This window comes from Colobus angolensis, unplaced genomic scaffold (genome assembly GCF_000951035.1).
Source record: "Colobus angolensis palliatus isolate OR3802 unplaced genomic scaffold, Cang.pa_1.0 Scaffold61, whole genome shotgun sequence".
Taxonomy (NCBI): domain Eukaryota; kingdom Metazoa; phylum Chordata; class Mammalia; order Primates; family Cercopithecidae; genus Colobus; species Colobus angolensis.
The window spans coordinates 5,725,373-5,737,724 of record NW_012119710.1 but is presented as its reverse complement, the minus strand read 5'-3'; the positions used below and the strand labels follow the sequence as shown (position 1 = coordinate 5,737,724).

At 40.4% G+C, this 12,352-nt stretch overlaps 1 protein-coding gene across 1 annotated transcript in view; it reads right to left on the bottom strand.

Annotated features, from left to right (window-relative positions):
• LOC105527263 (putative fatty acid desaturase 2-like protein FADS2P1) overlaps nucleotides 1-12,352 on the bottom strand; it is a 39,462-nt gene that overhangs the window by 7,711 nt on the left and 19,399 nt on the right. The window contains exons 5-6 of the mRNA XM_011963569.1: nucleotides 7,826-7,951; nucleotides 4,737-4,797 (exon numbers count right to left, since the gene is read on the bottom strand). Coding sequence (XP_011818959.1) covers nucleotides 4,737-4,797; nucleotides 7,826-7,951 — 187 coding nt within the window. The remainder of the gene's footprint in view (nucleotides 1-4,736; nucleotides 4,798-7,825; nucleotides 7,952-12,352) is intronic.

The following is a 12,352-nucleotide window of genomic DNA, read 5'->3' as shown; positions in this document are numbered from 1 at the left end:
TGTGCATGTGTCTTTATAGCAGAATGATTTATAATCCTTTGGGTATATACCCAGTAATGGGATTGCTGGGTCAAATGGTATTTCTGGTTCTACATCCTTGAGGAATCACCACACTGTCTTCCACAATGATTGAGCTAATTTACACTCCCATCAACAGTATAAAAGCATTTTTATTTCTCCACATCCTCTCCAGCATCTGTTGTTTCCTGCCTTTTTAATGATCACCATTCTAACTGGCATGAGATGGTATCATATTGTGGTTTTCATTTGCATTTCTCTAATGACCAGTGATTCTAAGCTTTTTTTCATATGTTTGTTGGCCGCATAAATGTCTTCTTTTGAGAAGTGTCTGTTCATATCCTTTGCCCACTTTTTGATGGGGTTGCTTGTTTTTTTCTGGTAAATTTGTTTAAGTTCCTTACAGATTCTGAATATTAGCCCCTTGTCAGATGGCTAGATTAAATAAATTTTCTCCCATTCTGTAGGTTGCCTGTTCACTCTGATGATAGTTTCTTTTGCTCTGCAGATGCTCTTTAGTTTAATTAGATCCCATTTGTCTATTTTGGCTTTTGTTGCCATAGCTTTTGGTGTTTTATTCATGAAGTCTTTGCCCATGCCTATGTCCTGAATTGTTTTGCCTAGGTTTTCTTCTAGGGTATTTATGGTTTTAGGTCTTACGTTTAAGTCTTTAATCCATCTTGAGTTAATTTTTGTATAAGGCGTAAGGAAGGGGTCTAGCTTCAGTTTTCTGCATATGGCTAGTCAGTTTTCCCAACACCATTTATCAAATAGGGAATCCTTTCCCCACTGCTTGTTTTTGTCAGGTTTGTCAAAGATCAGAAGGTTGTAGATGTGTGGCATTATTTCTGAGGCCTCTGTTCTGTTCCATTGGTCTATATATCTGTTTTGGTACCAGTACCATGCTGTTTTAGTTACTGTAGTATAGTTTGGTATACTTGTAGTATAGTTTGAAGTCAGGTAGCATGATGCCTTCAGTTTTATTCTTTTGGCTTAGGATTGTCTTGGCTATATGGGCTTTTTTTTTGGTTCCATATGAAATTTAAAGTAGTTTTTTCTAATTCTGTGAAGAAAGTCAATGGTACCTTGATGGGGATAGCATTGAATCTACACATTACTTTGGGCAATATGGCCATTTTCATGATATTGATTCTTCCTATTCTTGAGCATGGTATATTTTTACATTTGTTTGTGTCCTCCTTTATTTCCTTGAGCAGTGCTTTGTAGTTCTACTTGAAATGATCCTTCATGTTCCTTGTAAGTTGTATTCCTAGGTATTTTCTTATCTTTGTAGCAATTGTGAATGAGAGTTCACTCATGATTTGGTTTTCTGTTATTGGTGTATAGGAATGCTTGTGATTTTTGCACATTGATTGCTGAAGTTGCTTATCAGCTTAAGGAGATTTTGGGCTGAGACGATGGGGTTTTCTAAATATACAATCATGTCATCTGCAAACAGAGACAATTTGACTTCCTCTCTTCCTATTTGAATGCGCTTTATTTCTTTCTCTTGCTTGAATGCCGTGGCCAGAAACTTCCAATACTATGTTGAATAGGAGTGGTGAGAGAGGTTGTCTTGTGCCAGTTTTCAAAGGGAATGCTTCCAGCTTTTGCCCATTCAGTATGATATTGGCTGTGTGTTTGTCGTTAATATCTCTTATTATTTTGAGATACTTTCCATCAATACTTAGATTATTGAGAGTTTTTTTTAGCATAAAGGGGTGTTGAATTTTATTCAAGACCTTTTCTGCATCTATTGAGACAGTCATGTGGTTTTTGTCATTGGTTCTGCTTATGTGATGGATTACATTTATTTATTTGTGTATGTTGAACCAGCCTTGAATTCCAACTTAATTGTGGTGAATAAGCTTTTTGATGTGCTGCTGGATTTGGTTTGCCAGTATTTTAGTAAGGATTTTTGCATTGATATTCATCAGGGGTACTGGCCTAAAATCTCATTTTGTTGTTCTGTCTCTCCCTGTTTTTGGTATTAGGATGATCCAGCATCTGTTTTGTGATTACTGTGTTGTATTTTTATAATATACTTAATAAATTTATTTAATAAATCCAGTAAATGTATTTAATTAAAAAATGTGACCCCAATGCAAGTGAGCAGGAGTCGATCTCCTTAATGCAGCATTCCTGGAATTCTGGCCCCAAGAAAAGATCCAAGTGGAGATCCACAGCCTCATCCTGGACTGCAATGGGCATTTCAAATCTAAAAGACAGGGCTAAGAATTAGATCAGTAGCTCCAGGTTCAAGCTGCCTCAAAGAAGCTAGGAAAGCTTGGGAGATTTGAGTCATTTTTGATGAAGGCATCCCTGAACAGCTTCTGCTACCAGCTTTCAAGTTTTTTCAAGGTCCTTGGAGTCCTTCAGTCTCCCTGGATCTTTGGGATTTAGCCCCATTACAGTGTGTTGAGGTGTCAGAGATAAAGAAGGTATACTCGTTTCCTGGTGAGAGTTATTTACCTGCCTTTCCCCCAGCATCACTGAGGCTTCCCAGGCACAGAGGATCCTTAAGGAGATCCTCTGGCTTTTGACAAAGGCTGTCTCCCTGGTCAAACTTTAGTTAGGATCCTTTGAGCCCTCTTCTCAACTAGGCCTCATCCTTGGCCTACGAGAATTGCAGACTCTCAGCACAAATGATTTCATCCACTCTCCACACTAAGAAACTTGAACAAACACTAGCATAGTTTCTCAAAGCTCAAGGCCATCTCTCTGGGGGTAATCCCAGCATCCTTGAAGGTTTTACCTGAGAAAGCTCAGGGCTGCCAAAGTAATTTACTGTTTATTCTGGCCAGTGTCTGACCATAGGCACCTGACACCCCTTTTTCTTAGAGCATTTACTTTAGGACACTGACAATTGTAAATCCTTTGTGCCTTCCTTTGAGATATAGCTTCTACACTCCAGAAATGTATTTCTCAAGGGCCTGGTAACAATCCTTTTGAAATGTAGTCATCAAGAAGGATGGGGCTCTTATCTGTCAGTCTGTTTGGGAGGATGGGAGCCTACCTTTGATAAGTACCAGTTAGCAGACACAGACAGCCTGGACAAATCTTACCAACCAACTCCTCCACCCCCACCCCGTCTCCCAGTGTCTTTCAGTACTTTTCCTTTAGCATGCTCCAGCATTTAAAAAGCCTCTCTCTCACTTTTGCATCAGGAGAATTAAGCTCGGTTTATGGTGAAGTCTCTCTCCCCTAGTGTGATAGCCTGAATATGATTTGTCTTGCTGCCTTTAACAACTGTCTGGTTTTGTTTCTTTTTGACAGTTTGAGTACGACTCGTTTGTACCCGAGATGTTAAGCTAGCATTTGCCGGGAAAGGCCACAATAAAGCAGCTCTTGGTGGTGGTAGTGTGGTTTGTGAAGTGGGCATTTTGCAGTGAATTAACACCATTCCCTCATTTCTCATAAGGTAAGGGTATGTTGTCCCACTTCAGACAGGGGAGGTAAACACATGTTTCTCAGGAGAGTTCAGAGAAGAAAATCCAACAGGGTTTTCTTTTGCAGACACACATCTAGTCAGGCTGGGAATCAGCTACCTTTTAAAAATGGGGCATGAATGTCCTCATTCCTCTTTTAGGTTTTGCAAGAGCAGTGGGGCAGGTGACGAGTGCAGGATGGGGAAGGCTGAATTCCCACTGTAGAGGATCCAGCAGTGATGGTTGATCTCACACTTCAAAAAATTTGCCCCCTGCTATCTTCCTCTGGCGTAATAGGGGTGGCCATTTGTGGCCTACACGTGGGCAAATCAGATCATCACAACTATGTTTCTCAAGCCCAGCACTGCTGACAATTTGGGTGAGATGATTATTTTTATGAGGGGCTTCCTTTGCATCGCAGAATGTTTAGCAGCATCCCTGGTTTCTGTCCACTGACTGCCAATACCTTCCCTCCTCCTCTGTTGCGATAACCAAAAAAATGTCTTTTGACATTGCCCCTGGGAGGCAAAATTGCTCTGGCTGAGAACAACTGGACTACAGGAAATGTTTGGTTCTTTCCCTGATTTTGGTTTATTCCCCAGATACATGTTTTAGTTGGGCAGATTTGGGGGTTTCTTGAAAACTTTTTTTGTGAGCTGCTATGAGTTTGACATTGGTTAAGAGCAGTCTTTGCTTATGATGTTCTTTTACTGGTATCAGATTTATGCAGCTACTTGTATTTTCCTTCAAACTTGACCCACTTGCCCACACTCAGATATATATGTCTCATGCCTTCCCACAGCTATATGCAGGTCATGGGAGCAGACAGCTTTCTTCCACACAAGAGCACTGCAGGCGCCCTTTGTTCCCCAGCCTCTCCATTGCTGGTGTCACACTGTCAATGCTTCAGATGTATTTCCCCATCTATACTTCCTCCGTACCCAAACACCATTATTCTTTTCTCTTGATAGATGTTTGGTCTTTCCAGAATGACAGTCCTAGATGCAGGTCCCTTGACAGGCAGGCTGCCTTCCCTCCCTCATTGGGTTTCTCCCTCCTTCCCCATCCAACTCTCAGAGTGATGAGGTGCTGTTTAAAAAGGCTGTTTACTTTTCCATCTCCCTTTGCAGATTTTCACCCCAGGGAGTCTGAAATAAGACATGCTGCTTTGCTCAATAGCAATAGGACGTGGGCGGGTCTCTGTGAGAGCATTCCAATTGTGACTTCTGCCTTGACAAGTACTTGCTTCAGGGAAATGGGATATAAGGAATGTGGCTCTGGGAGACTCACCCATGTAGAAGTACAGGTGTTGCTTTTCATAGTTGATGTATTTGATTTTCTTCTTGCCATACTGAATGGAGAGAGAATAAAACAAAAATAAGAGACCATACTTCTGGTCATCACACTCAAGGATGCATGTGTATGTGTGTGTGTGTATGTGTGTGTGTGCACATGCTTGTGTGTGTGTGTGTGTGTCTAAAATCTTTATGGAAAGAGTCATCTGATCAGTGTTCATTAGCGTTCAAGTCTGAGGCACTAGAAGAACCAGAACCAGGATGGGAGGAAGAAATACTGTGGCGTCGTCTTGCTTTAATTATATGTGGGTAATTCTATCACAAATGGAATATTCCATTGGACTGTAGGAATTGTATCATTTTTTTGTTCCTGTGGGAATCATTTTGAATTTTTTTTCTCTTTATGTGAGGTGGAATGGTCACTGAAATGGGACATTTCTGAGTTTTTCTTGTGCTTCTTCAACTATGGCATTTAGGATTCTGCTCCATATTCATTCATTCATCCAACAGATGTGTGATTCATTCATCACAGTCAAGAATTTTCTTTTAAATTCATTCATTCAAAAGATACTAAATGGTAATATGATAAAATATATAGTCATGGCCCCTCCTGTCTGTCTCATCTTTCTTCTTTTATGTTCTCATCATGGAAATCACACTATCGTTTATTATTTTAGCCCATGATGATAGTACATATAATATTTATTATACATTATATAATTACTATATAATAATATAATTATAATATTACATTCACTACTGAGAATTTGGTTCATTTTTTAGGAGTCTCCTTAGTTAATCTGGCATATATTCAGGGCACAAAGGCAGCAAACACTTTGAAAGGAGGATAGAAGTAATGGTTATACCTCTAGTATCTAGCAGACACTCAATAAATGTTTATTGAAGGAATTAATGAATAAATGATAATTCACACTCACTCTGTATTTTTGCCTCATTCAGTTAAAACTCTGGGCAGTGTTTGACTCTTGCTTTCTCCTTTCCTTTGATATCTTTCCTCCTATGTATAGATTTCTTGTATTTGGATTGTGTAGTTGGTCCTTCTTTCTCTTATTGTCAAAAATTACAAGAAATATCATAGTGATAAGGTAATAATAGCTATTTGCAGTTATTCTGAAACCTTTAAACATTTTAGTAGCAGGAAACGTGGTAAAGGGACTAGTTGGAAGTGTGTGGGAGTGAACAAACCGTAATGGACAGATTTTGAGTATCAAAAGGAGGATTCTGTCTTCCAGGATATAAGCATGGGACATAGAAGAATTAATAAATGCTTGCTGAAGAAACTTAACATTTGAATAAAGTATTAGAAAGGCAGACAGTAAAGAAGGAAGAAAGGAAAAGCCCAGGGCTGATTAGAAATGTTTTTGATGTGAAACTACTGAATTTTAGAGTTTAAATAAATAATTTTAAATAATGTCTTGTGCAGTAGCTTTGAAATTATATTACATAGAACTCTAAGGTTTTAGGGATATCCCAGGAGCAGCTTGAGAACTTGGAGAGGTAACATCTATTATTTGTGAAGAGGTAGCATGTGTACTGAAAATAGCTCTACAGAAGGCATGTCTGAACTCAAGCTGCTTCATGAACTTCCCTGAGACAAATTCCCTTGCTCTCTAGGAGGAAGGGGAGATATGCGGGGACAATTGGAGAAATCAGCACTTTATAATTCTAATGATGATCATAGAAACCCACAAACATCAGGGAAGTCCAATGTGTTTGCAGAATCATTGTCAAAAGCAACTGATTTGTGATCACAGCACCAAGAATTTTTTCAAAGCAAGGGGCCTTGTTTTCTCTTTCAGCTAGGGAAAAGGGTGAGTCTCCCAAAGATGAAAAAACTATTTTCAAAAAGTTGCACAATTTTTGATTAATGGACCAGACAGGCAATAACTGAGGAGGCTACACCGTTTTATTTTGATAAAACTCTTAGTTTTTCTAGGAGATAGCAACCTCTTCCCAAGTATCTGACTCTCAGGTACTTCACTTGAGGGGAGGCACTTTTCTTTGGTTATCCTTATACCTCCTTTGCTTAAGAAAGACTCCCTCCTCACTTTGGGAGGCTGAGGCGGGCAGATCACGAGGTCAGGAGATCAAGACCATCCTGGCTAACACGGTGAAACCTCGCCTCTACTAAAAAAGAATATAAAAAATTAGCTGGGAGTGGTGGCGGGCTCCTGTAGTCCCAGTTACTTGGAAGGCTGAGGTAGGAGAATGGCATGAACTCAAGAGGTGGAGCTTGCAGTGAGCCGAGATTGCGCCACTGTGCTCCAGCCTGGGCGACAGAACAAAACTCTGTTTCAAAAAGAAAGACTCACTCCTAAAAATCTTGGTAATTGATGTTGTCCTTTACACGATGGTTTCAAGTTGAAGTTTTAAAAAGTAACCATTAACTGAGAAATTCTGGAGATGACTTTCCCCCTCCTTTTTCTGTTTTTTAAGAAGCTCACATTAGAGGTGAGACCTCTAGCTTTCTTTCATGACATTTGGGCTGTAGTTCATGTATAAATGCACCAAAATGAACATGAACGAAATATAACAGCATAGATTCTTCTAACTGGGCTAGAATTAGTTGAGATAACTAGGTAGGTGAATGTACGTGACCTAGTGCTTATTGAATATATTGACCTATATTCTCTCAGTGAATGTTTCTCCACGCCCTGTTTAAACCTCAGACAGTCATTGCAACCCCAGTCATCTGGTTCCACGATCTAACATTGGCTTGTATTGCCTCAGAGAAAATGACAGGCACTGGGCAGGGACCCATCTGTCACTGAGATTGCTCAAACAGAGTAATGTGGATTCCCGTATTTCCTGCCGTGGGAGGTTGGACCGGATGATCTTTAAGGTCATAGACTTAAAGGTTACGACTCTAAATGCCCTTGTATTCTTACAGCCCCAGATTCAGTTATTCCAAATCTATATTTTGAGCCTAAAAGAAGGAGAAATGTTCTCAGATTGTGTGTGAAGCCAGAATTTCTGGCTTGATCTTTCCAAGGCAAGGCTGTAAGCCTTTCCAGGAACTACTTCCAGGAACATTTCCCTGGTGCTCAAGATTTCTAAGTGTACCTTGACAGGTTGTGAATCTCCAAGCAGAAAAAGTGGGCCCATGTCAATATCCGGGTCTTTGGGGTAGATGTTCGGCTTTACGTGATGTTGAAAGTGCCGGTAATTCCACCAGTTTGCTGACAGGCCCTGAGGAGAAGAGAGGGCTCATTACTTGAAATAATTCTTTCCTGAAATACCCTTCACTCTCAGAGTTTTCTGCATGCATCCCCAAAGTCAAAATAAGATATTTGAGTTTCTCTAGCTTGCCTCCACTGCTGAGCCACAGCATGACTCATCGGACAGAGGCACTCATAGCTTACAAAGAAATAAATCTCTGATCCAGAAACACAACTTTAGGCTAAAAGTCTTGGTAATGAAAATCATAAAAGCTGGTTGAAAATAAATGTTTCCCATCCTTCTCTTATTTGATCTTCATTAAAAAACAATCTGAAGGTAGGTGGGGCAGAGAGTATTGTTTCTATTTTACGTATAAAGAAGGCTTAGCTCCAAGACTTTAATTAGATCTGGGGAAAAAGGAGCGGCCCCAGGTATTTTACTTCAATGAGTGTTTCAAAGAATCATGGATCTGAAGTGATCTCCTTGGGGGGCTGGGCTCAGATCCTTGCATGTCTCGGTTTCAATGCTCTCATACAAAAATAAATGAGAATAAAAAGATTTTAGCTGATGCCAAGCTTGAGTCACCTCTGATTAGGTTGTTTGTGATTTTTCTTTCTTTCTTTTTTTTTTTTTTCCATAGAAAGTCTGAAATTTTAATAGAGCAAATAATTTGGAGGCACATCAACCTAGTTACATATACTGGATGTATAAACACTGCTGCGGCCGGGCGCGGTGGCTCAAGCCTGTAATCCCAGCACTTTGGGAGGCCGAGACGGGCGGATCACGAGGTCAGGAGATCAAGACCATCCTGGCTAACACGGTGAAACCCTGTCTCTACTAAAAAAAATACAAAAAACTAGCCGGGCGAGGTGGTGGGCGTCTGTAGTCCCAGCTACTCGGGAGGCTGAGGCAGGAGAATGGCGTAAACCCGGGAGGCGGAGCTTGCAGTGAGCGGAGATCAGGCCACCGCACTCCAGCCTGGGTGACAGAGTGAGACTCGGTCTCAAAAAAATAAATAAATAAAAAATAAAATAAATACTGCTGCATGTTTTGGGCAAATCACCCAACCTCTTTGAGGCTCAGTTCTATCTCCGGTAAATCACATAAGCACATTTACCTCCGTGGGTGGTCTGGGGAGTTATAAGATGACCTATGTAAAATGTTGGCATGCTGGGATATTCAGTTTTTCCCCCTTTATGTTAATCATTTACAGAAGAATGAGCAGCAGTAGTAGTTTTTTATTGCATATTTGACATAGCTTAGCAACCAGTCTATGCATGTTCTAGTCTGCTCTGTCCAATGCAATAGCCATTAGCACATGTGGCTATTGAGCAACTGAGCACTTGAAAAGCGACCAAATAAAGACAAGCCATAATTATAAAATACCTACTGGATTTTGAAGATTCAGTATGAAAAAAGGAATGTAAAATATTTCATCAATTATTTTTACATTGATTACATGTTGAAATAATACTATTTTGAATATATGTGGAGTAATAAAGTTACCTTTTAAATATGACTATTGGAAAATTTAAAATGCAAGTGTCATTTTAACGTGGTGCATTGTATTTCTGTAGGAGCGTGCTGGTCTGGACACCAAACATCTGTAGTAGAAGGGGATGGCTCTTTATTTGAAAATCTGTAAACATTAGCATTGTGTTTCCATAGTCTTCTTTGCAGTTGTTTCTTAGCAACCCCCATCTCATTTCCCAATTAACATTCTCTAACCTTCTTGCAACCCTCCAGCCTGAGTCTCTATCCTGAATCTTATGCCTGAATGGGGACTTTCCAAATATATATATATGTGTGTGTGTGTGTATATATATATGTGTGTGTGTGTGTGTGTGTGTGTGTGTATGGATCTCTGTCTCTCCTCCCCACCCAGAAGAGGAGGGGACAGAAATTGTTAAGTATAGTTTGTGACACATTGAGCTTCAGTATCATGAAATATAATATATACATGATATATATGTGATATATATGTGAGATATATATTTTATTTATTTATATATGTATATGGATAGTTCATGATGCTCAAGCCTCAACATGTCACAAACTATACTTAACAATTTCTGTCCCTGCTTCTAGGGCCCCATCGGTGCTCTGTGTTTCTTCCATCAAATTGCATACGATGGGTACAAAGTTACAGCTAGACAGGAAAAATGAGTTTGGCATTCTCTTACACATTAGGGCAAGGGTCCCCAATCCCCGGGCCATGGACTGGTACTGGTCTGTGGCCTGTTAGAAACTGGGCTGCATAGCAGAAGGTGAGTGGCAGGCAAGCAAGGGAAGCTTCATCTGTATTTACAGCTGCTCCCCGTCATTCTCGTTACAGCCTGAGCTCTGCCTCCTACGAGATCAGCTGCAGCGTTAGATTCTCACAGGAGCACGAAGCCTGTTGTAAACTGCACATGTGAGGGATCCAGGTTACATGCTCCTAATGAGAATCTAATGCCTGATGATCTGTCACTGTCTCCCATCACCCCAGATGGGACCCAGTAGTTGCAGGAAAACAAGCTCAGGGCTCCCGCTGATTCTACATTATGGTAAATTGTATAATTATTTCATTATTACAATCTAATAATAATAGAAATAAAGTGCACAATAAATGTAATGTGCTTGAATCATCCTGAAACCATCCCCCATCCACTGGTCCATGGGAAAATTGTCTTCCATGAAACCAGTCCCTGGTGCCAGGAAGATTGAGGACCGCTGCAGTAGGTTCACTGTAGCTACAATCAGGTATTATATATTTCAAGATAGCTAGAAGAGAGGATATTGAATGTTACAACAAAGAAATGATAAATGTTTAAAGTGATGAATATGCTAATAACCTTGACTTGATCATTACACAACATACGTATGCACTGAAACATCACACTGTACCTCATAACTACATACAATAACTATGTGTCGATTATAAATAAAAATAAAATAAAATGATAAAAGATTTTTTAAATTGCATATGAGCCACTTACTCTTATGATTGTGTATTTATTCACACATTCATTATTTATTTTGAATTATGTCCTAGGTGTCAGATAGTTACTGAGTTAGGCATTTGGAACATAAAGATAAACATGATAAAGTGAGGTTTCCACACTTAGGAAACATATAATCCAGTGGAAGTAGTAGATAACTGAACAAGGACAACGTGATGAGATAGTCTCCTTTTCTTTTTTTTTTTTTTTGAGATGGAGTCTCGCTCTGTCGCCCAGGCTGGAGTGCGGTGGCCGGATCTCAGCTCACTGCAAGCTTCGCCTCCCGGGTTCACGCCATTCTCCTGCCTCAGCCTCCCAAGTAGCTGGGACTACAGGCGCCCGCCACCTCGCCCGGCTAGTTCTTTGTATTTTTTTTTAGTAGAGATGGAGTTTCACCGTGTTAGCCAGGATGGTCTCGATCTCCTGACCTTGTGATCCACCCATCTCGGCCTCCCAAAGTGCTGGGATTACAGGCTTGAGCCACCGCGCCCGGCCGAGATATTCTCCTTTTCAACTAAGTCCCCTGAGAGCCAACGTTTGGTCTCTTCCGCCAGCTGACTGTACTCTTTTAGCCAATGACTATCTGTGGTGGTGAGCAGTAATGTGGGAGACGGGCTTTGATTCATGATACAACAGGGAGCAGATCTTAAGAGGTAAAGCTTAGAATAATGGTCAAGGAATTATGGGTGTGATCCAAATAAGCGCCTTCTTTTGGCCCCTCTTTCTGGAAGCCACTATTGCCAGAGACATGGGAAACAAAGTACTCCACAGGTAAGAGAGGATTATCAGCTGCCTGCCAAATAGGCTGCCCCTTCGCCAAATTCTACACAGGAACAAACCTGTCATTCCACATTTCCACGTTAGGGCTATTCTCAGTGCAGTAGAAAAAGGCCGGGGAACATCACACACCAGGGCCTGTCTGGGGCGGGTGGCTCGGGGAGGGATAGCATTCAGAGAAATACCTACTGTAAATGACGAGATGATAGTGCAGTAAACCAACATGGCACATGTACACCTGTGTAACAAACCTGCAGGTTGTGCACATGTACCCTAGAACTTAAAGTATAATAATACTACTAATAATAAAAAGAACAAACCCCAGCTTTGGAATGAAACCAACCTGAATTTAATCCCTCCTTGGCTATCTATTTAGGTGTGTGACCTTGGGCAATTTCCTCATCTATAAAATGGATGAGGCTTCTGAGAGGATTGCAGAAAATAACATGCTTGACACTTTCCTTTTCCTTACCAAACTAAACTGTTTTAGGATGTCATCATGGAATCAGTATAGGCCGGATTTTCTAGGAAGATCTGAATTTCAAATGTTCTGTCCCACTATCCCTATAATGAGACTTGATTCTTAATTTTTTTATATGTGCCCACTGACGAATATGAAAAATATGCTACAAGGAGTCCATTTTGATTTTAGTATTTCACAGTAGTCCAAAAT